This window comes from Castor canadensis, chromosome 8 (genome assembly GCF_047511655.1).
Source record: "Castor canadensis chromosome 8, mCasCan1.hap1v2, whole genome shotgun sequence".
Lineage (NCBI taxonomy): Eukaryota > Metazoa > Chordata > Mammalia > Rodentia > Castoridae > Castor > Castor canadensis.
Window position 1 is genome coordinate 147,584,074 of NC_133393.1, and position 26,774 is coordinate 147,610,847.

Sequence of the window (26,774 nt, forward strand, 5' to 3'; positions counted from 1 at the left end):
AGGGGCTGGCTGAAGCTCAAAGCCAGTCCTACTGAGTATCTACCCACTTGCCTCACCCCTCCTTTCCTCCCTCCCTTCCTCTCACAAACATTTGGGGTTTGTTTGTTTTCTCAGACATCCAGTTATGTAGCCCAGGCTGGCTTTAAACTCATAATCCTCCTGCCTCCGCTCCCGGGTGCTGGGATTATAGGTGCTCTCTACCATGCCTGGCTGTTGGTGGACACTGTTTAGGACAGTGGAAATTCATAGACAGATATGACACAGTATTTGTCTCAAATGTCTTAGTCCTTAGCAGGAAGGGGTGTGGAAGGCCAGAGGTAGAGTCAAGATGACCTTCAGACTGAAGGTAAGGAGGCAGCCAGACATAAGGCCCCAGCCTTCAAGGAAAGTCTTTGAGCAACTTTGAACTGCAGGTTGTGCAAAGAATCGCACAGATGAAAATAAGCCACCAGAGCCTAGAGGTGGGAAGTGGAGGGACGCTCAGAGCAGGCCGAGTTGACCTGTGTGTGGTGGTGGGGGGTGCTGAGGTTGGAGGGAGTGTGGCAGGGGCTCCAGAGCAGCTGCTGAGAAAAGGAAGAGAAAGAGCAGGAAGAGCTCCAGAAGGAAGGGGAGCCTGGTATTGCTTTGTAGTCCCAGTCTGGTGTTCACATAGAGACCCATGCAGATTCTGGGGCTCTGTCTTTTTGCCCTTTGGCTGCTTTTAGGAAAGTCAAGTTCCAAAATGTTACAGCCTGGCCTGGGGCAGAGGTGTTTGTTTTTTGCAGTGCTGGGGATGAAACCCAGGGCCTCACACAGGCCAGGCAAGCATTCTACCACTGAGCTACATCCCCAGCTCTGGGGATGTAGCAACAGCAGCAGGAACCAGCGGCAGACCCCCAGGGAGGAAGTGGCTTTGGGCAGCTGCTCTGCTGCACCCTGGGAGAAGCCACCTTCTGGACCTCTTCTCAGGGCTTCTTACCCGAAAGCTTGGTGAATTGCTTCCTGGGAGACTCTGCCCTTCACTCTGGAGCAGGCATAGTAAATTATGGACCAGGATCCCACCTGGCTGGCTGCCTATGTTTGTAAATAAAGGTTTGTTAGAGGACAGCCAGGCCTATTCAGGTATTTATTGTTTATGGCTATTTTCGTGTTATGATAGGAGAATTCAGCAGTTGTGACAGAGATCAACACCCTGCAAGGCCTGAAATATTTGTTATCTGCCAACCCCTGCCCTAGTGTGTGAGGCAGGACATAGTGCAGCTTCTGTAACAAAGGGCACAGCAGAGAATTCTTTCTCTTTTTCCTGAATAATCTGAATGAAGCAGGGCCACAGACCCACGCCCTCAACCTTCCTGTCTATTCCGCCCCTCCAGCAGATGTGAAGGGGAGAAGGGAGATGGAGATCACAGTGGAACTGGCTTCCTCTCTCAATCCTCTGGCACTCAGCACTTTGTCCCCTGGTCACATGTAGGTACAAGGTATGTTGGTGATGTGATTTGTGTCCTAAGTACTCGTGTGTTGGAATGTGAGATGTGGTGGAACCTTTAAGAGGTGGAGCCTAATGGGAGATCCTTAGGTCCTGCCCTCAGAAGGGATTAAGGTAGCTCTGGTGGGCCCTTGAGTTACTTCTCATGAGTTGTTATCAAAGAAGAATCCTGACTCCTAAACGGAGCTCTGGTTTCCTGTCTTACCACGTGATTGCTCCACCTCGCACACACTCCATCTGCCGTGATGTAATGCCAGAGAGGACCCTGCAAGAGCTGGCACTATGCCATTTATACCCTTAGCTCCCAAAACTCTTGTTCTTTTTCAAGTTACCCAGCCTCAAGCATTTCATTCTAGTAATGAAAAACAGACTAATACAGTTGGGAATGTCATCTTTGCTTGAGGACTTTATCATTAAAGGAAAAAGGAGAGAATGCATTGTGGGGATATCAGCAGTCTCTGCCACAACTGGTCGAGGAGAACAAAGGCATAGAGTGAGGAGGAGAAGGATTTTGCTTTCCCTGAGGTATTGGAATAAAGTTTGTAGCATGCCCAAAGTCAGAAGGTTTCAATGACTAATAATCAATGCTGCCTTCCCCCATTTCCTTCCTCAAATATTTATTGAGCCTGCAATTTTACCAGGCTCTTGCTGGGTATCTTTTGCAGCTAAGTGGTTGTCCAAGGGCCCATTGCCGAGAGTGGAGGGCCTTTTACTCCCGGTAAGCTCATCTCTGCTGCTTGCCTCTTCCAGGAAGCTTCTTAATTGGGAGCTGGGTCCTGTTGCCTGCTAAGCTGGCTGGGTGTCAAGAAACAGGAAGCACACATGTTGTTTTAACAGTGAGAATTTAATATAGGGGATTGGTTGAACAGATCTTGGAAGGCTAAAAAGATAGAAGAGGACACACTGAGGTAACCAGAGGTGGGAACTTGGGAGAGCAGTCACCATGCCTGTGACCTTGGGAATTGGAGGAAGAAATCCAGGTTAACAACATGGAGGTCTGGAGGAAGGACCTTGGGGAGCTGGGACCCAGAACTTCAGACCTCTGGGGAGGAGGTGGGTTGAAACTAGTCCTGGGGTGCTATTGGGACTAACTCTGGCTTCTAAGGTGTGCGGTTGGAGACAAAGGAGCAAACCCTTCCTCATCCACGAGTCTCCCTCGAGTGCCCCATGTTGGCAGAAGCTAGTGGGAATCAGGTGACAAAGCAGAAATGTGGTTTGAAGTAGAGCAGAGCAGAGCAGGTGGGTGTGGAGCGGAGAGGAAACAGGCGAATCACCCGTCGGATATAAAGTTAGATATGCATGTACCCTACTCTTAGATATTTACCAAAAGAAACAGAAGCACATACCATGCAAACAGTTATCCATGAATGTTTGCAGTGGCTTTGTTTTAACCCCAAACTAGAAACAGTGCTAATATCCATTAACTTGGGACTAGACAACAAATTGAGATACAGACACACAATAAAATATTACTTAGCAATAAAAAATAAATTACTGATGTACTGATGAATTTCAGCAGCTTGACACTATTTGGAAAAATTCAGGCAGTCACAATAAAGAATTCTATTTGTATGTTTCAGAAATGGCAAGTGAGGGTGACAGAAAGCAGGTCAGTGACTGCCAGGCCTGGGGGGCCAGGGAGGAACCTGCTCTGTGAGGAAATAACAGGACGTTTTCAAGATAATAGAAATGTCCTATCTTGGGATTTTGGTGGTGGTCACACAATTGTCAAATCCATTGGGATTGCACATTTTAAGTTGGTCAGTTTTATTTCAACTTTTAAAAAATTGAATTAGGATGTTGTTAGAGAGGTGCTTCCCTTTCTCACTTCCAGTGCCACCCTCCTGTAAGCCTTTCTGCAAGTACCAGACCAAGGGATCTTGTAAAAGCCCAAACCCAGCAAAGTCACTCCTTACTTAACACTTGCCAGCACTCTTTCCTCTTTGACTGAAATCCCAGAGAATTCTGTGGCCTGCCAAGTCCTCTTGCCCCACTTCCCCACCCAATACTGTCAGGGCCTGGAGCAATGGCGGAAGTTGAAAGCCATGTACCAAGACTCCAATTATGCGCAGTTACCAATCGAGCCAGCCAACTGCCGAAAAGCACACTCGACCCGCCAGCTGTGGCAAATCCACCGTCATGACATCCTGAAAGGCCAGGCTCACCTTGAGAATCTTTGACCTCCTTGGAGTTCTATGCCAGAAGGTGACAGCACTGAGAGCCGGACCCCAGGCCACAGCCACCCCCTTTGACTTTCCTCCTGGCTCCCTGGCTCCCTGCCTGGCCCCTGTGGAAGTTTGTGTTAGCTACTTGCAGGGGGGCTGCACTGGAGAAGGAATCCGGGGCACTGGCTGCTAAACATGCAAGTCCTGGCTTCTCCCCCACTGTGCTTGATTTTATGCATATGTGGGCCTACGTGCATGTGTGTGAGAATGCACTGTGCATGCGTGAATCACATGGGTATGCATATTCATGTGTGTGTATGAGTGTGTGTGTGAATGCATGCAGCTATTTGTGCATGTGTGCATGTGTGTATGTGTGCACCTCAACTGCAGAGCGAGCTGTTTGTAGTCAGCAGCATTCTGGATTTAGTTCTATATGCTGTTTACTTGCTGCGGAGTGGATGCTAAATGAATACCGGTATAGTGAATGAATGAATGAGTAAGTGAGGGCCAACATAGCACAGTTGTTACCAGTGACTGTTGGAGTCAGCCACAGTGGAGTTCAAATCTTACTTGCCTCTCACTAAGTAATCGCTTTGATTTAGTCTCTTAATCCCATAGAGCCTCATGTCCAGAACGGGGACTAGAATACTGCCCATTTATTGGTGTTGGTGTGAGGATTGGGTAACACGAGCCGTTCTGGACCATCAACCAGGCACTGTTCTAAGGGCTTTTGCAAGTGCTAACCCCCATGTTCCTGGGGCAACTTGAGAGGTTGCAGTAAACTCCCAGTGCATCTTGGCCACTATTATACTCAATGGAGAGGACGGTCAGGCTCCGTAGCCTGGGAGCATCTCCAGAGTCCTGCTCAGACTGAGGCAGCCACCTGGAGAGGGTAGTGGGACTCAGCAGACAGCACTGTGCCTGGCTAGCTCACACACAGTTTGACCTTCTGGGTGGACCTGTCCTTTCTATCACGCTTATGACGTTCATCCTTTAGGTGGCGCTGCAGAGCAGGAGCTCGGCTGTTGTGTCGCGGCGCCCCCTGATGTTCGGCTTCCGCCATCATTTTGATTCGTGCTGAGCTGGTCCCACAAGTGAAACGCGGGTCCCGATGCCTATGCGGAGTAACGTCCACTCCACAGATACAGAGGGAAAAAAATGAAGATTTAATGCGGCAAGGTGTGCAGTGGAGATAGACGTGAAGGGGAGATAGAGAAGAGAGGGACCTTGTCATACCAAGGAAATGATCAGATAACATTAACATCTATAATGTATGGATCACCTACTGTGCACCTAACATTGCACAAAGCACTTGCCATTCATTGTCGTACTTAGCACACCTCAAGTAGGTGTGTGTCACAAGGCACGTAGTAGGTGCGAATGCATTTTGGACAGATGATTATATGATTTTCCTATGAGGCAAATATTGTCTCCATTTAGAAAAATGAACACAGAAACTCACAGCCAGAGAAGGGGCACAGCTGGTGCACAACAGAGTCATATGGTATGCATGTGAGTCCACGCCAGCTCCTCTTCCCAGAGAAGGGCGGGCACCCTGTCTTCAGGGAGCTTGCTGTCTGCTGGCTTCCTCACACCTTCCCTGTCTTCAACCCCCCCTCCCCCACACACATACAGCCTGCCAAGGATGGCTACTTATGGCTCAGGGAGGATGTCCAGTGAGGCTTCCCTCGTAAATTATGGAGGAGGACACATGTGGGTCAGGGCTGGGGAATTCAGTGCATGAGGGATCCCCAGGAATCTTGCTCAGTGCAATCAGGGATTTTCCTTGTGTTCCCCAGGACAGCAGCTGACACAGGCAGTGGGCACTTGCCAGTGCCTGCAAGGAGCTCCCAGGCATCTCCAGGTCCTGCCACTGGAGCTCTCATCTCCAAAATGGGGTTTATCCTACCTTGAATACCCTGGCACCAGCCTGAGGAAGGTTTGAGCAGTGCTGTGCACTCTGTGACCTGTGTATCTGTTTCCCAACCAGGCCCTGGAGACCCTTCCTCCCCCACCAGCTATGGTCCCAGCCTATGCAGCCTTCCCCTGGAGAACTGGGGATGAATGGACATTAGTAAACTTGGGGTCATGCAGAGAGATATCCCTCTCTGAATAGTCCTGGTGTTTGGTTTTGAGTTCTCTCTCTCTCTCTCTCTCTCTTTATATATATATATATATATATATATATATATATGTACACACACACACACACACACACACACACACACATTGGTATTCCATCCTCTATCATCAGTCTGTCGCTTAACTACTCTCTGACTTCCCCTGGAACTTTTCACCATGCTGCTTGATATTTCCAGAGTGATAGTTTGGGGTGTTCTCCAGAAGCTCGGCGGGAAGGAAGGGCCCCAGGGTCTTTCTTCTACAAGTAAAACACACCAACTTTCATGTGGTCTTCGTGCTCCCAGGTCTGACCACCCTGTGTCTGTCTGTCTGTCTGTCTGTTCACTCCCAGGCTGTGGAGTGACAACTCAGGTCTTGAGTTGGGAGAGGGCATGCCGGGTGTTTCTTTGTGTCTGCCCAGAAAGTCTAAGAAATACTTGCTTAAGAAATGTCTGAGGAGGCTGTCCCTCTCCAGGCTCCTTCTCCCCCTACAACAGAAGCAGGAAGCAGGAGATTCAAAGTGGGGACAGGGAGGAGCTCAAGAGCCACTGCAGTGGCAGGATGGCAGCCCATTGCTGGCAGGGTGTCTGGCCTCAAATTACACAGTCTCAGAGCCTGGACATAAAATTAGCAGCTGTGTTCTCTGTGTGAGGAGCCAGAGAAATACCCGGATTCAGCAGAACTGTGGGCAGGGGTAGATGACAGGGAGAAAGAGAGGGAGAGGGGAGGGACCGCCCAACCCCGGGCTCTGGGCCTCTCCCTGGACACCCATGTCCCCCACTGCAGCAGTTGGGTCTGGGTCACAGGGCAATTCTTAGAGCAGTGGGTCTGAGATGTGGGGAGGCAAGAGCTGGGGAACCCTGGAGAGATGGGTTTGAGGGGCTAATCTTACCCGAAACACGCATACAGACACACACACACACACACACATACACACGCTGAAAAGTAGGAACAAGAATAAGAAATTTGCAAGTGTCAGCTGGACATGGTGACACACACCTGTAATCCCAGTACTCAGGAGGCTGAGGCAAGAGAATCCCAAATTCAAGGCCAGCCTGGGCTACATAGTTAAGATCCTGTCTCAAAAATCAAAACAGATTTTTCCAAGTGTGTCTAGGCAAATTTCATGCTTTTTTTTTTTTTTTCTCATGGATTCTTACTGCAGCCGCACTCAGGAAGCCTGTTTTCAGGTGAGCAAAGAAAGGTCCCAAAGAAGGCATATCATCCTGCCTGGAGAGACTCAATCACTTCCCTAGGTGTCTGTAATCATTAGGCAATCACTTGGATTCCAGCAGGGAAACACCTTCTCTCCTGCTTATGATGTCATGTCACTGCTGCACACATTATCTGATCGTTCACAGACGCAACAGAAACACACTCACACTTGCCTACACACCGCTGTGTGCTTATACACAAATGTGTGTTTTCAGCCATACACAGGATACACATGCTGTTTACGCAGTTACACGCCAGTGATTATGAAATGCTCTTATGATTTCCTGTGTTTCCTGACCAGCTCCTGACCAACACCTTCCTCCCCTCAGCCATGGTCAGTGCTCGCACCTCTAGCTGCTCACAGACACCTGCCACTAATCTACCCATCCTCTCCTTGATCCGTTCATTGTTCCCTCCTGTAGACTGGGAGCCCTGAGACATCAGTGCCCAAGTCAGAGTCCCTGTTTTATTATTGCTAGCTCCTCAAGTGTGAATTCTTCTGCATCCCATCTGGACTGTGATACACTCCTTGCTCGCTTTGCAGTTTTGCTCTGTGCGCTCTTGGGCAACCCCTGCAGACACCCTGGCTCCCAACGACTTTCATGAGAGGCTTTCTGTACCACGAGGGTAGCTTCTAACTGGACCTCACACTAGGGCAGGTTTCAGGCTTGGGACTCTGACCTGGTGTGTACCCCTTATTCCTCCCACGCCTGGATGAGTACCTCAACCCTACAGCGGCCCAGGCTGACAGCTGAAAAATCCTGTTCCCATGATCAGTTCTGACATCCACCTTCATACCAGAGCTCAGGTCTGACTTCCTGCCAATAGCAGGACCTGTCACCTGGAAACAGTCCCAGGTCAGGCACTAGAATCTCAGCCCTACAGTGCACAGCCTTGTCCTGTGGGCGGTGTGGCCCCAGCCCCTTGCACTGGGCTAGGCTCCTGCTCCTTCTCTTAGAATCTGCATCTTACAATAATTCCTTGGTTTTGAGCTAGGATTTATGTGCTTAAATTACTTAAAACCATGTAATTCATCATTTTTATATGCAGGGAGTAGAATGGGAAATTTTACCTCTGTTCGCCCCCAATCCCCATCTGTCTCTGCAGTTCAAATGCTTAGTGACAGCTGGTTAAGTGCCTCTGTACATGTTTCTCTTTCTTGTCCCCTCCTCCAACTTTCTCCAACTCTGTCTCTGCTTCCCCAGAAGCCCATGAAGGATGTTGGTCCAGAGATGCTCAGGCCCTGGCCTGGCCAGATGAGGTCCGTCCTCACTGGGTCAGAGCTGGGGAGCTGGGCCAGACAGGTTCCACCCTGAGACTCTGTCTCCATCCTGGGCTCTGTTTGGGGCAGAAGTTCCCTTGGGGTGGCTGGACAGAGCAGGGATGATCAAAGGAAGGGCTTTCGGATGCCAGCAGCTCTCCATTCTTGGAGTCAGACAATCCTAAGAATCCTGAAATCAGTTCCTGTCTGAGTCCTTTGTCTGGAATGTGAGATGTCTAGTGGCTCCAGGCTCCACTGGGCTGGATCTGCTCCAACAAATCTCTGTCCAAGTCGGGTGCAGAGGGAGGTCCCAATTCTGTAGAGGGGCAGAAGGGCCTGCCTGCTGGAAAAGCCCATCAGTGGTGCCCATGGATGCCAAGTCGTGGCTGCTTCCTTGTCTCTTCCTCCCTCTGCTCCTTCTGCTCTGTGTTTGCAGTCCATAAGCAGCTGGGATGGGAATGTCAGGGTGTGAGTATGTGTGGGATCCTGGGGATGGCTGTGCCCAGCCTCGGTGTGGACTTCTCAGAGAGCTCCCTGCAGAATGGAGTAGCCTCACCAGTTCAAAGCAGCTGCAGACGCACTTCATTCACTGACTGAGTGGGCTGAGCATCCGCAGTGTGCCTGGCATGGTGCTAGTGGGGAAGGCAGCCATTGAACACATATCCACAGCACACACAGAACTCCAACCTGGCTCTGCAGTGAGAGCCCGGGGCCTGAGGGAACACGACAGGGAGGAGGGGATGGCTCAGGGTCAAGGAGGGCCTCCCTAAACAGGTGCCTTCCAAACAGAGACATAGAGGAGATAGGAAGACCAGCATTCCATCAGAGGAACCAGCGCAGGAACACGCATTCTAGAAACAGAAGGAGGCAGAGAGGGGAGCAAACTGGGGAGAGGAGGCTGCAGGGAGATGGGTTGGTGGTGGGTTGAGGAGGCTGAACAGGGAGGGTGTGATCAGGCTGGTAATGTGGAGGTCACTGCAGTTGGCAGCCCTGTGAGATGATTGGCTGGGTGTGGGGCTCTCATGAAGGGGAAAGGACAGCCCAGAATGCCAGGTAAGGGTAAGGTGGGAGCATAAACCAACCTTCACACCTAGGATGACAGAGGTCAGGTGTCAGGGAGGCGTCCTGGAGGAGGTGGCATCTGGATTGGGCCTATGGTAGAGCAGGCAAGGGGGAGCCCGCATTCTAGGCCTGAGAGACAGCCTGGGTGGGAGCTCAGCAGTGAAGTGAGGGTTGGGTTTGGTGGACCAGAGGGTGAGCCGTGACTCTCCAGGGACCCATGGGTGGGTAAGCCAGTGCTGGGACTGTGTCTCTGATGCTATGGAACTTTCTGATGCACCAGAGACTGGCACCAAGAAAGTCCTGAATTCAGTGGCCTCACAGGAGCCTGGTGCCTGAGGGTGGGCACTTCCCCAATTGCTGTGCAGCTGGGAGGTGGGGTAAGAGGAAGTGTGGGCCACAGAGTCTGGAGGAGGAGCCTCTGTGGGGTCCAGAGAAGCAGGGGTGGGGCCTCCCTGGACCACAGTCTACAACCGCACACAGGGAAGCCAGAAGAAGTGAGAGGTGAACTCAGTCTGGGCCTGTCTGGGTGATCCCTAGACCACCTTCTTTTCTCTCCTGATCACCACTGCCATGGCCCTGGCCCAACAGCTGCGGGCTGAAAGGTGAGTGTGAGGTGTCCTCTTCCTGGGCCGCGGTTCCCTGCAGGCCTTTGGGGGCAGAGGCTGCCCTTCTGTAGCACCTGATCAACAGAGAGGCTGGGTTGAGTGGGAACCTGAATACTGGGAACTAGGGACTCTTGGAACTGCTTTTGGGAACCTGCACCTTGTGGTTCACCAGTCTCAGGCACAAATGAGAACGCCAAGCTCAAGGTCGGGGGAGTGGCTTAGCAAGGACCACAAATGAGCAGACCGCAGAGTCTGGAACACAGATGTCTTGGGTTCTAGACCGGGACTCTTTGTTCCACATCACGGTCTGTGGTGGTTTTCCATCTGTTGTTCACACAGAACCACAGGCTCTGCTTTTCTCTCTTTATTCAGAGTCAGGCTCAAGTGGCACCTCCTCCAAGAAGCTTTCCCTGACAGCCCCACTTTTTTGCTCTCTGGCCGCTTGCCCTGTTCCTTTTCTCTGCTTGGCCCTTCTATTACTGGCATATTATTCTCTTCTATTCATTGTTTTTTTCTTTGATGTTGGCTCTCCCAGCAGAAAGAAGTTGCATGAGTGGATTTTGGCTGCTGCTGTGTCCCTAGGATTTAGAACAGCACTGGCTCAGTAAATATTGCTGAAGGAATGCATGAATTGATCTTTGAGCTGGAAAATGGCCTAGATCCTTCTCATCCAAAGCTGACACTGTGTGGGTGGAAAAAACAGGGCCAGGGAGGACAAAGGACTCACTTGGGGTCACATAGCATGAATGCCAAGGCTGGGGCTTAGATTGCATTCCACCCCCCCAGGGCCCAGGCTCCTCTTTCAGCAAGCACTTGTTGAATGTTTTCTCAGTGGCCAGACTTGTGCATCCAGCTACAGGGGCCCTGAGTGTGGCTACTGTCCCTTTGGATTGGAACAGAGGTGACATCAGGGAACAAGTGCCCATGTTGACTGCTGGAAGGTTGCAGAGCAAGGTCAGGCTTATTGGGGCCCAGAACGGGTGCAAAGGGCCCATGGTAGAGCCTGGGGATTGGAGGAGAAATGGTGGAATTTCCAAAGGTCAAAGGTGAAAGGTCAGAAGGTAAGCTGGGGGAAGGGGTATGATAGCAGGAGCAAGAGCTTAGGATGGGTGCCACAGAAGGGGTGCTGGGGAGCTGCGTGAAGTTGTCTGACCAAATTCCAGCCCCTCTTTCCCACAAGTTCTCCTGGGAGACCAGCCAGTCACGCAGACCTGAAACTTCTAGAAACTGCAGCTGCTTGGGGCTTGGCTCACTTCCTGCTCCTCAGGGTGCAGGGTCAGGAGATGAGGCCTGTGCCGGCCAGCAGACTGTGTGTTTCCTCCTCCCCATTCTGCCCCATTTACAGCTGCTCTTGACTTTCAGAGGAGATAAGCTGCCTTCCTCTGCTCTTTCACGGGACCACTGCACCTCCAGGGCCTCCTCTGAGAGTGGCCTGCATGGCTCTGCTGGAGGCCACAGCAGAGGGTACCAAGCAGGGGCAGGTTTACCTGGCAGCACTTTCTAGAACCTGGAGGCCTGATGTCCAAAGCTGGACAGACATCCAAAGCTGGGGCTGCTGGGAGTTTGGTTCCCACAGCCAGGTTCTGAGCACACACTGTGGGCCAGGCGCCACAGAAGGTGAAGCAGCTGTCCTGGGAGCCCTTCCAACCCTTGGCCTTCCAGTCCAGGCTCCAAAGAGGACTTCTGAGCAGCCATGTGCATAGATTAGCCCAGCGGGACCTGGGCAGGGCCTCTGAAGGAGGGAGAGGTTCCTCCAGGGAGGCTTGTGCCCAGTCCGGGTCCCTGTGCAGCAGTCCCCTTGCTCACTTGGCAGGCAGCCAGTTGCTCTCATGCAGCCTGAGCAGGGTACTTGCTAAACAGATGGAGGTAGTGGCCCTGCGGTGAGCATGGGTCCTGGGGACACAATGTGAACAATCCCTGCCCTTATGGCGATTTTAGGGCTAGGCTGGCTACAGATGGGACCTCGTGACCTCTCAGAGACAAGGTACTCTATTGTCTTCATTTTACAAAGTAGAAAGAGCCAGAGTGCAGTGAGGAGTCTTCCCAAGGTCCCACCTGGCAATGGCCAAGCAGGAATTTGGTCCCCATCCTCTCAGCGCTGGTCCTGGGTCCTGACCTCCCCACCACATCTGCTAACACATATCCAGTGAAAAGTCAAGGATCCTCTGATAGGCACAAAGGCCCCTTGTGTGGGGCCTGCTTGTCTCCCTGGCTTCCTCTCTGTACTCTGGCCAAGCCTACCTCCCCACAGTTTCTGGAACATGTCCCTTTTTCATGGCCCTTCCCTCCAGTGGTCAACTCCTCTTTTTTTCCTGGCTGGTCTCTGGTACTCAGCCACCCTCAGCCTGAGTGGGCCCTGCCTCTGAAGCCAGCACAAAACTCTCCCTTTAAGGCGATCTGACCGTGGCTAGGCTCCGAGGTCGTTTATATAACGGCATTCTTTTCCTTTCCAGTCCATGTGCATTTAAGACATGGGATTTATTTGTTTGGTGTCCACCTCCTCCACTCCCTGGAGTTTCTGGATCCAAAAAGGCAGAGACCGTGTGCTAAGGTACTTAGCACAGTGTCTGCCCTGTAGCCAGTCCACATGAGGGTTTGCTAAAATTGTTAGGATAGCAGATGGGGAATGGGTTGAGAAGGGCTGGGGTTTGTCTAAGCTTATGCGACAGCTGCTGGAGGCCACCAGTGGGAGGTAGAGCAGTGGGGTTTGCAGAGAAAGTTCAGGAGCCTGGTTGGGAAGCCCAAGCTCCCTCATCTGTAAAAAACTGACACTGGCTCAGAGGAGTGGCTGGAGCACCCTGTAGTCGCAGTGGTGGTGTTACCCAACCTGTGTGACCAGTCCTCTGCCCGGGGCCATGGCTCCTCTTCTAGTTCCTTCCTACTCCACCCCATCTTATTGCACATGAAATTATTCACAAAATGCACAGACTCTGGGGAGAAAGTGGAGGAGGCAGCTACTCCCAAGGGTGTCACCCTGGGGCCATGTGCGGAAAGTGAGTGAGACATTGCTAGCAGTCATAGAGGTATGCTGGGACTGAGGAAATTTCCTCTGCCCGTCTGCTGCAGCCCTGAGTCACCCCCTAGGGCAGCCTCCTGAGTCGTGGTGCAGCCCAGACCCTGGGAAGAACAGGTCACATGGCATCAGCGTGGCCTGGGACCATGCAGGCTCCAGGGCCCCCACATGGCAGCCTCACCCCGCTTTGTCTCCTAGTCACTGTGCAGGAAGAATCATAATGGCGTCTTGTTTCCGTGTCTGTCGATAAGCAGGTAGACTCAGTGACCCTGGCTGTGTCTTCTCCCTCTCCCTGACTCTCTGCTTTCTCCTCCTCTGCCTGTTCCTATGGGCACCCCCACTGCTCATTGACTCTGTTCCCTGAGGTCTGGACCACAAGGCACAGCAGGTGTCTTTTACCTAGGCCACTCCAGCTGAGCTACCTCCCCACCCCACATTGAGCTCCACATCTCTGCCCCAGCCTTCTGCCAGATGTCTCCCTGGTGTCCCAGAGGCCACTCAAATTAGCACACCCCAAACTGAGCCCATTAGCCCTGACCTTCCCCAACCCCGGCATCACTCTTGACACTGCCTTTCTTTTACCCCCACATTCAAGCAGTGCCCCCAGTGCTGGTCATAACTTAGGAACAACTCAGAAACTGATAAAATGTCCCTTGGAAAAGCACTAGGCTGCAGGGGAAAGAGGCTCTGGTAGTGCTTAAACAATGACAAGGGCTTTATTTTTCCACATAATAAGAAGTCCAGAGGCCATAACTAGTTCCATGGTTCAGTGACTTCAGGACTAGCATCACAGAGATTCTTTCCATGTGCCTCATGTACTTTTCCTTATGGATGCAATGTGGCTGCTGCAGATCCAGATGTCACATTTGCTTTCAAGGGAGGAGAACTTGTCCATCCTTCCTGATCAGGAAAGCAAGCAGTCTCAAGAGACACCTCCCACCACCCCAGTTTTCAAATCTCTTAGATCTCATTGGCCAGAACTGGTCACATGGCTGTTCAGAGGGAAGCTGGGAAACAGGTTTGTTATGTCAGCTCAGACCAATCTGTCTGCTCGGGGTAGGCACATTGCCTCACCGAACGACGTCAGTACTTGGTTAGTGAAGAAGAAGCAGGGGACTCAGCAAAGGCTAAGGGTGTCTCTGAAGGTGGTGTCCCTTGCATCTGTCCCTACCTCCTTTCCCCACTGATATGGGCTCAGGCCCATATCATCTCTCAGTGGGACGACTTCAGGGCTTTCCAATGGAGCTCTCTCCTCTGAGTCTCTATCCCACCATTTTGCCCCATGTGCTGGCTGCCTGATGCGGCCTCCTAACTCCAGGTCACACTGTACTTCTACTTTCTTCCAAAGCCCTGCACAGCTTGCTTTTGCCTGTTCCTCACATGGCACCTGACACCCTCCTCAGGCTGGCCTTATCTGCCTGCTCCACCTACACCATCAGGCTCCGCCAACACCAGTTCCAGGCCCTTCTCAGTCCTCAGAGCCTTTGTGTATGCTGTTCCTGCTGCCTGGAAGCCCTTTCCCAGTTTCCTACATGGTGGAGTCCTATTCAGTCATCTAAACGTGGCCCAAATGTCACCGTCTTTTTGAGGATTTCTCCAACCTGGCTGTAGTCAATCATTCTCTCTATGGCTTTGTATTAGTCAGTTTCATGTTACTGTCACAAAATGCCTGAAATTATTGACTTATGAAGAGGAAAGGTTTATTTTGGCTCATGGTTATGGAGGTCTAGGTCCCGGATGGGCTGACTGCACTGCTCTGGGCCTCTTTGGGCAGTGTACTGTGCCGGGAACACAGGGCAAACCACTTACGTCTGAGCCAAACGTAAGCAGAGAGGCTGGAGACGGCACGTCCCCAGTGTTTCCCTTAGGACCACCTCCTGGAGGTCCACAGCACACAGCATGGGGACCAAACCTTTAACATATGGACCTTTGTGGGCACTCACCCTCGCCACAGCAGGCTCCCACAATACTCTGTGTGTTGGCTTTGTTTACCAGGAATTCAGGGCTTTGGACAGGGCCTGGCATGGAGTAGGCTCCTGGGTGATCAGCAAGGTTCAGAGCAATTTGTTAGTGTACGAGCTGGCAGTGGTGCCTTCTCTGTCTCCACCTTCCTCCACACCCAGGGCCTGCCCTGTGACTGGTCATCTCTGGATTCCCAGTGCCAGTGAGGGGCCTGACACAGGGAGGGTGTTGAATGGGGAGTGTGGGGTACCCTCTCACCCCCTGCTCGCTTTGCCCTGCTTCACACCCAGGGCCCTGGAATAGGCAGGGTGATAACCAGGACCCTTCCCTTTGACCTCCTCCAGTGACTTCGAGCAGCTTCCAGATGACGTGGCAATTTCAGCCAACATTGCTGATATTGAGGAGAAGAAAGGCTTCACCAGCCACTTCGTAAGACATCCTGCTCCTTTGCCCCGTGACCTCTGAACCTATTCCCTACCTCAGGGGTTTTCAGTAGGGCTGATTGAGGACCTCCAGGGGACATCTAGCAAGTCCCGACACTTCTCTATGGCTGTACAGGGGTTTGAACTCAGGGCTTTGCACTTCTGAGGCAGGCACTTTACCACTTGGGTCACGCCTCCAGCCCTTTTTGCTCTGGTTATTTTGGAAATGGGGTCTCACTTTTTGTCCAGGCCAGCCTGGACCATGATCCTCCTATTTTATGCTTCTTGCCTTTGCTGGGTTGGTAGGTGTGCATCACCACATCCAGCTTTATTCCATTGAGATGGGGTCTCACAAACTTTTTTTGCCGGGGCTGGCTCGGAACCATCATCCTCCTGATCTTAATCTCCCAAGTAGCTAGGATTACAGGCGTGAGCCACCCCACCCAGCTCCCAAGACATTCTGACTATTGCCTCTCTGAGCAGGGCTGCTACTGGCACCTGGTGGTAGAATCCAGAGACGCTACTAAGCCTGGGAAAATGCACAGGACACCCCGCCCCCCACCCCAGGGAAGAGCTTTCCTGCCCAATGTAGTACTGAGGAAGAGAGACAATGCTTTCTGAGATCTCTGAGCCTCCAGTCTGGGCCTGCTAGCTTCTGCCCCTGACCTCTGAGCACCCCCATCTCTGCCCTCAGCTCCCTTTGAATGCTTGCCCACCACCTCCAAGCCCTCTCCACCCCTATCTCTGAGCACCCTCCCATGTCTCCAAGTCTGCCCCCACCTCTGAGCCCTCTCTCCCCTCTGAGCCCTCCCTTCTTCTGCCCTCCCTAGGTTTTTGTCATCGAGGTGAAGACCAAAGGGGGATCCAAATACCTCATTTACCGCCGCTACCGCCAGTTCTACGCCTTGCAGAGCAAGCTGGAGGAGCGGTTTGGCCCCGAGAGCAAGAACAGCCCGTTTACCTGCAGCCTGCCCACGCTCCCGGGTGAGCAGTGCTCCCAGTGCTACCCTGGAACTGGGTGCCTGCCCCAGGCCTCATCTTCCAGCTCCACTGATACTGTCCCATGATTATTTCAACCCCATTCAAAAAGCATTTGTGTAGTTGTGACCCCTCCTCGCAGCTCTCCCCACCTCTCTGTCTTCCTGGCACCTTCATTTCTAGTGCCATGACCTCTGATGGCCTTTACAGCCATCCTGCCTCAGAAGGGCCTCAGTTTGGAGCACAGCAGCAGTGCTGGCTTCTCTGCTAGAGACAGGGATTCCTGCTAAACACATGTCACCCCTGCATCCTCCCTCCACCTTGCCCCTTGAGGCTGGCTCCATAGCTTCAGTGTCACCAGCTACCCAAGGCTCTCCCTTCCCGGTTCCTCCAGGAAGCTGGGCACCACCCTTGTGTGCGACAGGTGCTCTGCTCCTCCCCCTTGTCCTAAAGTGCCCCATGGACAGCTCCTCACGCTGGCATCTCAGCTCCTGCCCTGCTCCTCCAACTGCTATCAACATTTCCCAAACCTCAGAGACCCTGCCCCATCTTCCCTTATTCAAGCTTCAGCCCAACTCCTGCTGTGTGCCACCATATCATCTCTCTCTCTCTCTCTCTCTCTCTCTCTCTCTCTCTCTCTCTCTCAGGAAACCATGTTCCTCTTCATCCCATCCCACTACAGAAATCCCAGGTCTCCCCAAGGTGCCCCTCAGTCCTATTTCCTCCTCCTCCTTCGCTGGGCTGCAGTGGCAGTGAAGAGGGGGCTTGCCTGCCCGGTCCCTGGCTGGTCCTCTCCTCCTCCCTCTCCGGTTCCCCCTGATAATCTTGTCCTGTTTTCTTGTTTATTCCCTTTGCCTTGACACATTACCTCCCTCTGTGAGTGTCTACACAGGTGCCCCTCTATCTTTGAACAGCCATATGTCATAAAGAACCACTTGTGCAGCAAGCCTCCCGTGACCTTCCACATTCTCTAAGTCCCCAGAGGCCTTTTCATTCCTTTTGCAGTTTATGGCAGTGGCTGTCTCACCTTCACATCTCTGTCCTCTCCTTAGTGACTCCCCTAGGTTTTGGCTTTCCATGTTCTGCTGATATTCCTCTTGGCACAGTGGCTGTGACCCGTGAATTCCAATTTCTGCAGACACACTTCAGGTCGTACCTTCACTCTCATTTCTTTCTCCATTAAGCGCTCTCTGACCTTCTGCGGCACCAGGCCTCCCAATCCCCTTGCTCCAACTTCACCATCACAGAGTCTGTCTTCTCCGTTGCCCTAGGAAGGCAGTGTTCTCTGGGTCACCATTGTCCTCTGTCATGTCTTCTTACTCCAAACATGCATCTGCCAGCTACTTATCCCTGCAACTTTACTTGTCACCTTGCTACTAACTCCCAAATGTCTAGCTCCAGCCCAGACCCTCCTACCACACCAGGCACCACCCCTGCCTGTCCTGAGGCACTGGGAGCCAGGCAGGTTTCACATTGTCCCTGGGTGATGGCTCCTGCAGTGCCCCTGGAAGCTCCTGGAGAGGACGTTTGTCTTTGGGTTGGCCACCATCTTCTTCCACCTCCCCAGAACACTCCTTCTCACTTTTGAGAAATGATTCATCCACTCAACAACTATCTACTCCTCCGGGCCTGATTCTGGGCCCATGGTTCTTAACCTTGGCCATATATTGGAAGTACCTTGAGAGACGGAAAGAATCTAACTTCTGGGATTCCAGCGTAATTGTTCTGGAGCGAGCCCCACACAAGGGTATATTTAAAAGCTTCTTGAGTGACTTGTAAATGCATCCAGAGCTGAGGACCCCTGGCATAGGTGATGGGACACAGCTGGAGCAATGCAAAGACCTCTGTGTGTGTGTGTGTGTTGGGAGTAGGTAATAAACAAACAGTAAAGACAGCTGGCCATGGAGTAATGCAGAGAGTGTAGTTGGATGATGTCATGAGGACAGGGTGGTCCCCTTGGCACCATAGACAGATAAGGGGGAACAGCTCTGAGCCAAGCAGAAGGACACTGGCCAGGATTCCTGGCCTCCAGAAGCAGCTGGGCCAGGATCCTAGGTCAGCTCTTCTCTTCCCTCAGCCAAAGTGTACATGGGTGTGAAACAGGAGATTGCTGAGATGAGGATACCAGCCCTCAACGCCTACATGAAGGTATCAGCAGCCATGTCACTAGGCCCTTGGGAGGGCATGAAGCACTGGGAGGGGGAGGGGCAGATGCCAGCCCTGGCATGGCCTTGGGAATTAGGCTGGCTCTGAGGCTCCAATGCCCCAATCTTCAGTCCCCAAAGGCCTGGCTGAGGGGAGAGGCAGGATGTGTTCTCAGGGTGCCGCTGATTGAGCCAGGAGCAATGAAGAAGGTGCAGGGACCGCACTGAGTTGACAATCTGTGCTTAGTGCTCTGAGCCGACAGGTAATTTTTCTTCATTAGGATACAGTGAGGGATTAGGTCCAGCGCCTGCCCCTAAGTGCCCATTGCCTGGTGCAAATAGTGGCAGGTGGGTCCTGAAATTGAAGGTGCATGGCAGACCAAGTCATGCCCACTCACACCACTCACGCACACCACGCAAACTAGAGCAGATCCCCCTGTGGCTGACCCATCTCCTCACCTGAGCACAAGCTGAGGTTTAAAAAAGCTTGTAATAGCATATTTCCATCACCAGACACAGTGCATTAGCAGAGAGGATGCCGGCGTCGAGGTGATGGGTATGGAGCAGCTGGCATGTCCAGATCTTTCTGCTGACCACCCACCCTGCCCTGCCCCTCTTCCACACAGAACCTCCTCAGCCTGCCCATCTGGGTCCTGATGGATGCGGACGTCAGGATCTTCTTCTACCAGTCCACCTATGACTCGGAGCAGGTGCCCCAGGCGCTTCGCCGGCTCCGCCCACGCACCAGGAAAGTGTAAGTGGCCATCACTGCCCACCCAACCAGCCAGAGCCCTGGGTCCCGGCTAGAAATATGCCTCTTGTCCCTGGAAGGAGAGAAGGAATAAAATCAGTTCTGTCCCCAGACACCCCAGGAAGGTTCAGCTTAGTAGATGAATTTGGAGGATCAATCTTAGGAACTAGAGGGACAGAGGGTGGGTGTGTTTTGATATGTGTCATAGTAGGGACCAGAGGATGGGGACTGAGATGTTGACTCAGCAGAGTTTGGTGTCACTGCAACCCTTGGCAATGCCCCAAGAGCTCTGGGTGCCTAGGGAGAGTGGGGAGGGGCTGGCAAGGAAGGAAGAGCCCCCAGTGCAAGCATTTCCTCCCAGCAATGCCTGATCCCTGGTCTCTTATAGTCCCCAGGGCCAGCTGTGGCTCCTGCTATATCACACTGGCCCCCAGGAGACGCTACTGCTCCTTATTTCAAAGAAACCACTGCCTCCCTCCAGCTCCTTCCTAACTGGAAAATACCCATGCCAACCCAAGCCACTGAAGCGGAGCCGGGCTCCCAGAGCCCAGGCCACTGCTGCTAAAAAGTCAAGGACAGGGCTCCTGAGCTCTGACCTCCCTCCTGCCCCCTCCTGCCTCCAGCCAGCACCTCCGTGTCCTCTTCTCTCGGTGTCTGGCACCTGCCCTGTGCACCCAAGCAGGGTGGTCTGAATTCCAGCTGTGCCATAACCCCTGGCAGGGCAGGGCATCTCTCCCAGCCTCAGTTTCCTGGGTGAAAAATTAAAATAGTAACATTCCCTCAGAGGTTGCCTGCAGGGAGCAGAGAAAAGAACAACTGTGAAGGTTTGGGTAAGTCAGGGCGCTAAACCATGGCATCCTCTTCCCCTGTGTCTCTGCTTCCTGGTCCACAAGGGGAGAAGAAAGCCGCCTCAGGTGTGGTGAGAATGTGAGGCAAGGTGCTGCCCCAACGAGCAACTGTGGCTATGATGTCCTCTCCTTCCTAGCCTCTCCTGCCAGCCCCCAGCTGGGTCCTCTGAGCACAGAAATGGAAGCTGAGCCCTGAGGGAGTTGAGAGGGCTGACAAGCCCACTTTTTTCTCCACAGAAAGAGCATGTCCACACAAAGAGGCAGCTTTGACCGCATGGAGGCTCCACGAGCAGAGGTACAAGCTGGCCAGGCCAAGGAGCCTCCTGCTGGGTCACACTGTGAGCCTGGGACCATGCTGGGTGCTGTAGGGGTGAGGGAGTACAGCCTTAGCCTCCGACGTCAGGACCCCCAGCCCAGCTGACGGGAAGGAAGTGACCAGCAGGCAGAGGTGGGAGAAGATAACCAACTTTCTGCTCATCCAGACAGCCTGCTGGCCATCCTGGGGCCAGCCCTGCCTTGGACACTAGCGCCTCAGAGATGACTCAAAAAGGCCCTGTCTCCTAAGATCTCACAGTGCCCTGGGGACACACTTACAACTAGGCATTTCCAAGCTAGTGTGGGCAGTAACTGGGTTACTGGTCTGGAACCACAGTGAGGCCTGGGGGTCTGGGAACAAGCTTGGTCCAGAGAGATTGGAGCCATCCCATCCAGCATGGGAAGGAGCACCCATGCTGGATCCAGGGAGACCTGGGTTCTAATTCTAGCTCTTCCACTAACAAATGGGTGGCCTCAGGATCCTGCCTGAGCCTCAGTTTTCTCATCTGTAAAATGAGACACCAGGGGGTGAAGCACTTCAGTAGGAGTTCCGTAAACGTCTTCTCCCCAGGCCATGTTTGACTTCACTGGCAACAGCAAGCTGGAGCTGAGTTTCAAAGCTGGAGATGTGATCTTCCTTCTCAGTAGGATCAACAAAGACTGGCTGGAGGTGAGTTGGAGATGAGATGGAGGTGAAGATGGAGGGAGAATAGAGGGTGCAGGTGAGGATGGGGAGGATGGAGGTGAAGATAAGGGGAGGATGAAGGTACAGATAAAGAGAATGGTAGGAGGTAGGAGGTGAGGATGGAAGATAGATGGAAATGAGGATGGAGGTGAAGATGGAGGGAGGGGAAGTGAGGTAGAAGAAGGGTGGAGGGAGGATGAAAGTGAGGACGGAGAGAGGATGGAGATGAAGTTAGAGGTGAGGGTGGAGGTGAGGACGGAAGGCAGATAGAAGTGAGAATGGAAGTGTGTGGAGAAAGGACGGGGGAGTACAGAGAGGAGGAAAGTTGGTTGGAAGATGGTGCAAAGATGGAGGTGAGGATGAATGTGAGGATGGATGGAGTTGAGGATGGAAGGATGGAGGTGAGGATGAAGGCGAAGATGGAGGGAGGATGGAGGTAGGATGGAGGGGAGGATGAAGGTGAGGGTGAAGGGGAAGATTGAGGGAGGATGGAGGTGAGGGTGAAGGGGAAGATGGAGGGAGGATGGAGGTAGGATGGAGGGGAGGATGAAGGTGAGGGTGAAAGGGAAGGTGGAGGGAGGATGGAGGTAGGATGGAGGGGAGGATGAAGGTGAGGGTGAAGGGGAAGATGGAGGGAGGATGGAGGTAGGATGGAGATGAGGATGAAGGTGAGGGTGAAGGGGAAGATGGAGGGAGGATGGAGGTAGGATGGAGGGGAGGATGGAGGTGAGGGTGAAGGGGAAGGTGGAGGGAAGATGGAGGTAGGATGGAGGTGAGGATGAAGGTGAGGGTGGAGGGAGGATGGAGGTGAGGGTGAAGGGGAAGGTGGAGGGGAGGATGGAGGTGAGGGTGAAGGGGAAGGTGGAGGTAGGATGGAGGGGAGGATGGAGGTGAGGGTGAAGGGGAAGGTGGAGGGAGGATGGAGGAAGGATGGAGGGAGGATGAAGGTGAGGGTGAAGGGGAAGGTGGAGGGAGCATGGAGGTAGGATGGAGGGGAGGATGGAGGTGAGGGTGAAGGGGAAGGTGGAGGGAGGATGGAGGTAGGATGGAGGGGAGGATGGAGGTGAGGGTGAAGGGGAAGGTGGAGGGAGGATGGAGGTAGGATGGAGGGGAGGATGGAGGTGAGGGTGAAGGGGAAGGTGGAGGGAGGATGGAGGTAGGATGGAGGGGAGAATGGAGGTGAGGGTGAAGGGGAAGATGGAGGGAGGATGGAGGTAGGATGGAGGGGAGGGTGAAAGTGAGGGTGAAGGGGAAGGTGGAGGGAGGATGGAGGTAGAATGGAGGGGAGGATGGAGGTGAGGGTGAAGGGGAAGGTGGAGGGAGGATGGAGGTAGGATGGAGGGGAGGATGGAGGTAGGATGGAGGGGAGGATGGAGGTGAGGGTGAAGGGGAAGATGGAGGGAGGATGGAGGTAGGATGGAGGGGAGGGTGAAGGGGAAGATGGAGGGAGGATGGAGGTGAGGGTGAAGGGGAAGATGGAGGGAGGATGGAGGTAGGATGGAGGGGAGGATGAAGGTGAGGGTGAAGGGGAAGGTGGAGGGAGGATGGAGGTAGGATGGAGGGGAGGATGGAGGTGAGGGTGAAGGGGAAGGTGGAGGGAGGATGGAGGTAGGATGGAGGGAGGATGGAGGTGAGGGTGAAGGGGAAGGTGGAAGGAGGATGGAGGTAGAAAGGGAGGGAGGACGGAGGTGAGGATGGAGGTGAGGATGGAAGGAGGATGGTAGGAAGACAAATGTTAAGATGAATGTGAGGATGAAGGTGAGGAGGCAGGTGAGGATGGAGATGAGGATAAAAGTAAGGGTGACGCAGAGAGCGAAGGAGGAATGGAGATGAAGATGAGGGAGGATGGAGGTGGGGATGGAAGGAGGATATGTGAAGATTAATGGAAGATGGAGGTAAAGTCATTTCAGGTCAGTTGGGTGGGGATAGACACCATGGAAGACCTTGGGTAGTCCTAAGGGAAAATGTCTGGGTCCAATCTCTAGCACCATGCAGACGTAGGCATGCATGTACATGGCATGAGCCCTGCGTCTGTCTGTCTGGGTCATTTCCCAGCTGTGTTTTTAACTGGACTTTGGGAGCTTGCCCAACCACACAGTTTCCTTTCCCATCAGTAGTGAAAGCGCAGAGTTTCTTCATAGGTTCCTGGAAGGGGTAAAGGAGGTAAAGGAGAGGCAGAAGTGCAGGGCCTGTTTCCAGACTGCTGAGGTCTCTGGTGCCTGGTTGGTGCCTGGGGAGACTGTGATGAGACTCTGAACCCAGGGCCTGTCCTGGTCATTGCTTTACCCCACACAGGATTCCATATTTCCTCAGTAAGTGAACACAGCAGGCCAGCATGTGGAGGTCCTGGCATGGGATGCCCTTTTCTATCAGGTCTCATTGTTATTAGAAACTACATCTGCTCAGTGTTCCTGGGCTGTGTCTAGAGGGGCAGGGGTCCCAGGACACCAGGATATCCCAGGGGGGGTCTGGTGTCCAGAGGCTGGAGAGTGGCAACTGGTGTAGGGATTAGGCATTTTTGGCTTCCCCTTCTTCCTGGAGCTCTATCTCAGGAGCTCAGCAGCTGTCACAGCCACTAGGGAGGCACTCTGGTCACTGTGTAGAGAGGAAACATGACTGCCTTCCTGCTCCTGGTCTCAGGTTACAGAAAGGGCAGGGAGCTGGAAGGAGCAGGGGGCCAGTCTAAGTCTCCGTTTGTGTGTCTGTACAGTGGCACATAAAGAAAGCACCTTATTGTGAAGGTTAAGTGGCCACACACACAAAGCATGGGCAGGGACAGGGAGAGATGCCTGGGCTGGAGGAATAGATTTCTACTCAGAGTAGAGGCTTGGTAGCATCTGGGGAGTGAGCAGGAATCACCAGTAGGCCCCTTCACACCCTTTATCCTCCCCTCCCCTCCCCTGCTTTTCTTCACAACTGCTGCCATCTGCTCACTGGACAGTCCACCTGTTGGCCCATGTGTCATTTATCATCCTCTGTTGCAGTGGGTGTTGGTAAGGGCACAGCTGCTTGTCTATCTTGAGTGCACAGAGCCTGTGTGTAGCTGGGACTCAAGAGGTCTTTAATGAATGAATGAATGAATGAGTGAATGAATGATAGTGAGTGAATGAATAAGTGACTGAATAGATGAATGAATGAGTGATTGAGTGAATGAATGAATGAGTGAGTGAATGAACAAGTGAACGAGTGAATGAAATCCAAATAGCTTTCTAGCTCCATTCAGGACCATTCTAAAATCAAAATGTAAGTCTTCTGGGGCAGACAGCTTGGTGAACTTCTTTTTCTCTCTGTTAGCTTTACACCGCTATAACAAAACACCCAAGATAACCAACTTATAAAAAAGGTGAACTTTGAGTGACAGTTTCGGGGATTCCAAAGCCGCATTGCTTTGGGCCCATGGTGAGACAATGCATCATGGTGGGATCACACAGCAGAGTAAAACTGCTCACTTCATGGTTAGAAAGAAAAAATAGAAACAGGAAGGGGAAACGACCAGGATCCTTTTACACCCTTCAAGGGCATGTCCCCAGTGACCTAACAACTCCACCATGCCCCGCCTCCTAAAGTTTCTACCACCTCACAATAGTGCTATCCTGACGACCAAGTCTTTAGCACATGGGCCTTTGGGGGACATTCTCCCTGTACGTAAAGGGACTCATGTTGTCTGCTTCCCCATCACTATAAAGACCTTTGAGGCCCCGAGGTCTGGTGCTGTGCCTCTCCCCTGTGGACCTGGCAGCACCTTCCTTCCCTCCTCAGGGCACAGCCCAGGGAGCCACGGGCATCTTCCCAGTCTCCTTTGTGAAGATCCTGAAAGACTTCCCTGAGGAGGACGACCCCACCAACTGGCTGCGTTGCTACTACTATGAAGATACAATCAGCACCATTAAGTTTGTGTCCTGTGGGAGAGGGGGTCTCCCGTCCTTTCTGCCACCCCTACTCTGCTCCCATACCACACTCCCATGTCGTCCTTGCCCCACTCCAAACCCTGCCATAGCTCCCACTGCCTTCCAGAAAAACTACAACATTGTGACAAGCTGTCAAAGTCTAGCCTCATCCCCCAAGCTTCCCACCATGCTCCCCTGCCAGCCTGATGCCCCCGTCCCCTGCCTGTTGCTCCTTAGGGACATCGCAGTAGAGGAAGACCTCAACAGCACCCCATTGTTCAAAGACCTGATGAAGCTCATGAGGTAAGAGGGCCAGGTAGGAGAACAGGAGGGGGTCAGGTGGCCTGAAGAGGAGAACAGAGGGAGAAGTACGACCTGCTGTGTATTCTGCATTGCATTTGCCTTCTTGCTGCACCCACAGCCCAGCCCTACAGGCTGGGGTTCATCTCCCCTGTGAGAGAGGAGTCCAGGAGGGAGCAGCCAAGGGACAGTGGGACTCAACTGAGGTCACAGTGTATGGTTATAGATTTTCAGCTAGAACTTGGACATGGACCCTCCACCAATCAGGGAACTCACTACTTCCCAAGGTCAAGGTCAATGACAAACAGTTATTTTACAGAATGGTAACAGTGTTGTTACATTTCTTACTATAAAAGTAAACCTAACCATCATAAAAAAAGGGGATACCTGTGATCATGTCATAAAGGTACAAAAAAGTGAAATCACTTCATATTTTTATTCCTGACATTATTCAATGTATATTCAGATCTCTCCAGTTTTCTCTCTTTCTCTCTTTCTCCCTTCTTCCCTCTTTTGCCACACACACCATCATCATTAAGGCGTTTTTGTTGGCCAGTTAGACCTACTTTGGACCAGTTTCTCCTACTTTGAAACTACTGTAAATGACAATGATGACCATGTGACCACTGTTCACATATTTGGTGACTTGTGTTTATTCCCTTGGGATCATTTGGAGTTACAAGATCTAAGTGTTTTTCAAGTCTATCAGACTTCGGACCCATTGAGTCAAATTACCTGTAGGAAGATCAGATCAATTTTTGCTCTGCCAGCCAGGTGGAAGTCCTCCTGCAGCTGCATAGGTAGCTCACACAGTGTCTCTCTGGGGCTTTGTCTGCTCTACTGCACACCCAGCCAAACCCTCTCCTCTACCTTGTGATAATTCTTGAGCCTTTAGCACATTCAGACATCAGACATTTCAGACCATGCCACTAATTTATTATGGAAGTCCCTTTTTCTTTGGAAGTCTCAGTTTTCCCAACTGAACAGTGGAGGTTAGACTACTTGGGTAATAAGAGTCAAGCTCCGACCTTCTCTGATTGTTAGAGCCAGGCCATGAAATTCTCCCTATCCTCTGCTTAGGCCCAAATCCCCTGGGTTCTCTCTTGGGGCCTTGGATTAACCCTGACCTGTCTCACCCAGGAGGGAGTTCCAGAAGGAGGACATCTCTCTCAATTACCAGGATGCTGAGGGGGATCTGGTTCGGCTGCTGTCAGATGAGGACGTGGAGCTCATGGTGCGGCAGGCCCAAGGCCTCCCCTCCCAGAAGCGCCTCTTCCCCTGGAAGCTGCACATCACTCAGAAGGAAAACTACAGTGTCTACAACACGGTGCCCTGAGTCGGTGGTGTCCTGGGGCCAAGAGCCCTCCTGCTGAGAGCAGATGAGGACCTTCTGGAAAGGCTAGGAGCCCGTCTCAGACTCAAGGCTGATGGGCTTGCTGAGTCTGGCTTACACTGTCTCTTTCTCCACTTACCTATGAATTAAATAAACCATTTCATCTCTAAGGCCCAGACTGGGAAAAACAGTATCTCTTGGTGGGAGGGGAGACAAGAAGGAGGAAAATGCCATTAAATAAG

The 26,774-nt window shown here is 52.5% G+C and overlaps 1 protein-coding gene across 2 annotated transcripts; it reads left to right on the forward strand.

Annotated features, from left to right (window-relative positions):
* The first annotated feature begins 9,406 nt into the window (after positions 1–9,406).
* Ncf4 (neutrophil cytosolic factor 4) lies at positions 9,407–26,703 on the forward strand. Of its 2 annotated transcripts, XM_074084409.1 has the most exons (11): positions 9,407–9,510; positions 9,770–9,891; positions 15,214–15,298; positions 16,122–16,275; positions 18,347–18,417; positions 19,040–19,167; positions 20,250–20,307; positions 20,899–20,997; positions 24,772–24,902; positions 25,137–25,202; positions 26,340–26,703. In XM_074084409.1, exons 2-11 carry the CDS (start codon positions 9,860–9,862, stop codon positions 26,533–26,535), a joined length of 1,020 nt encoding a protein of 339 aa, XP_073940510.1. In that variant the 5' UTR covers positions 9,407–9,510; positions 9,770–9,859; the 3' UTR covers positions 26,536–26,703. The 2 variants fall into 2 exon arrangements, with proteins under 2 accessions (XP_073940510.1, XP_020031355.1); XM_020175766.2 differs by lacking the exon at positions 9,407–9,510 and having other exon boundaries at positions 9,631–9,891.
* Positions 26,704–26,774: the final 71 nt, after the last annotated feature.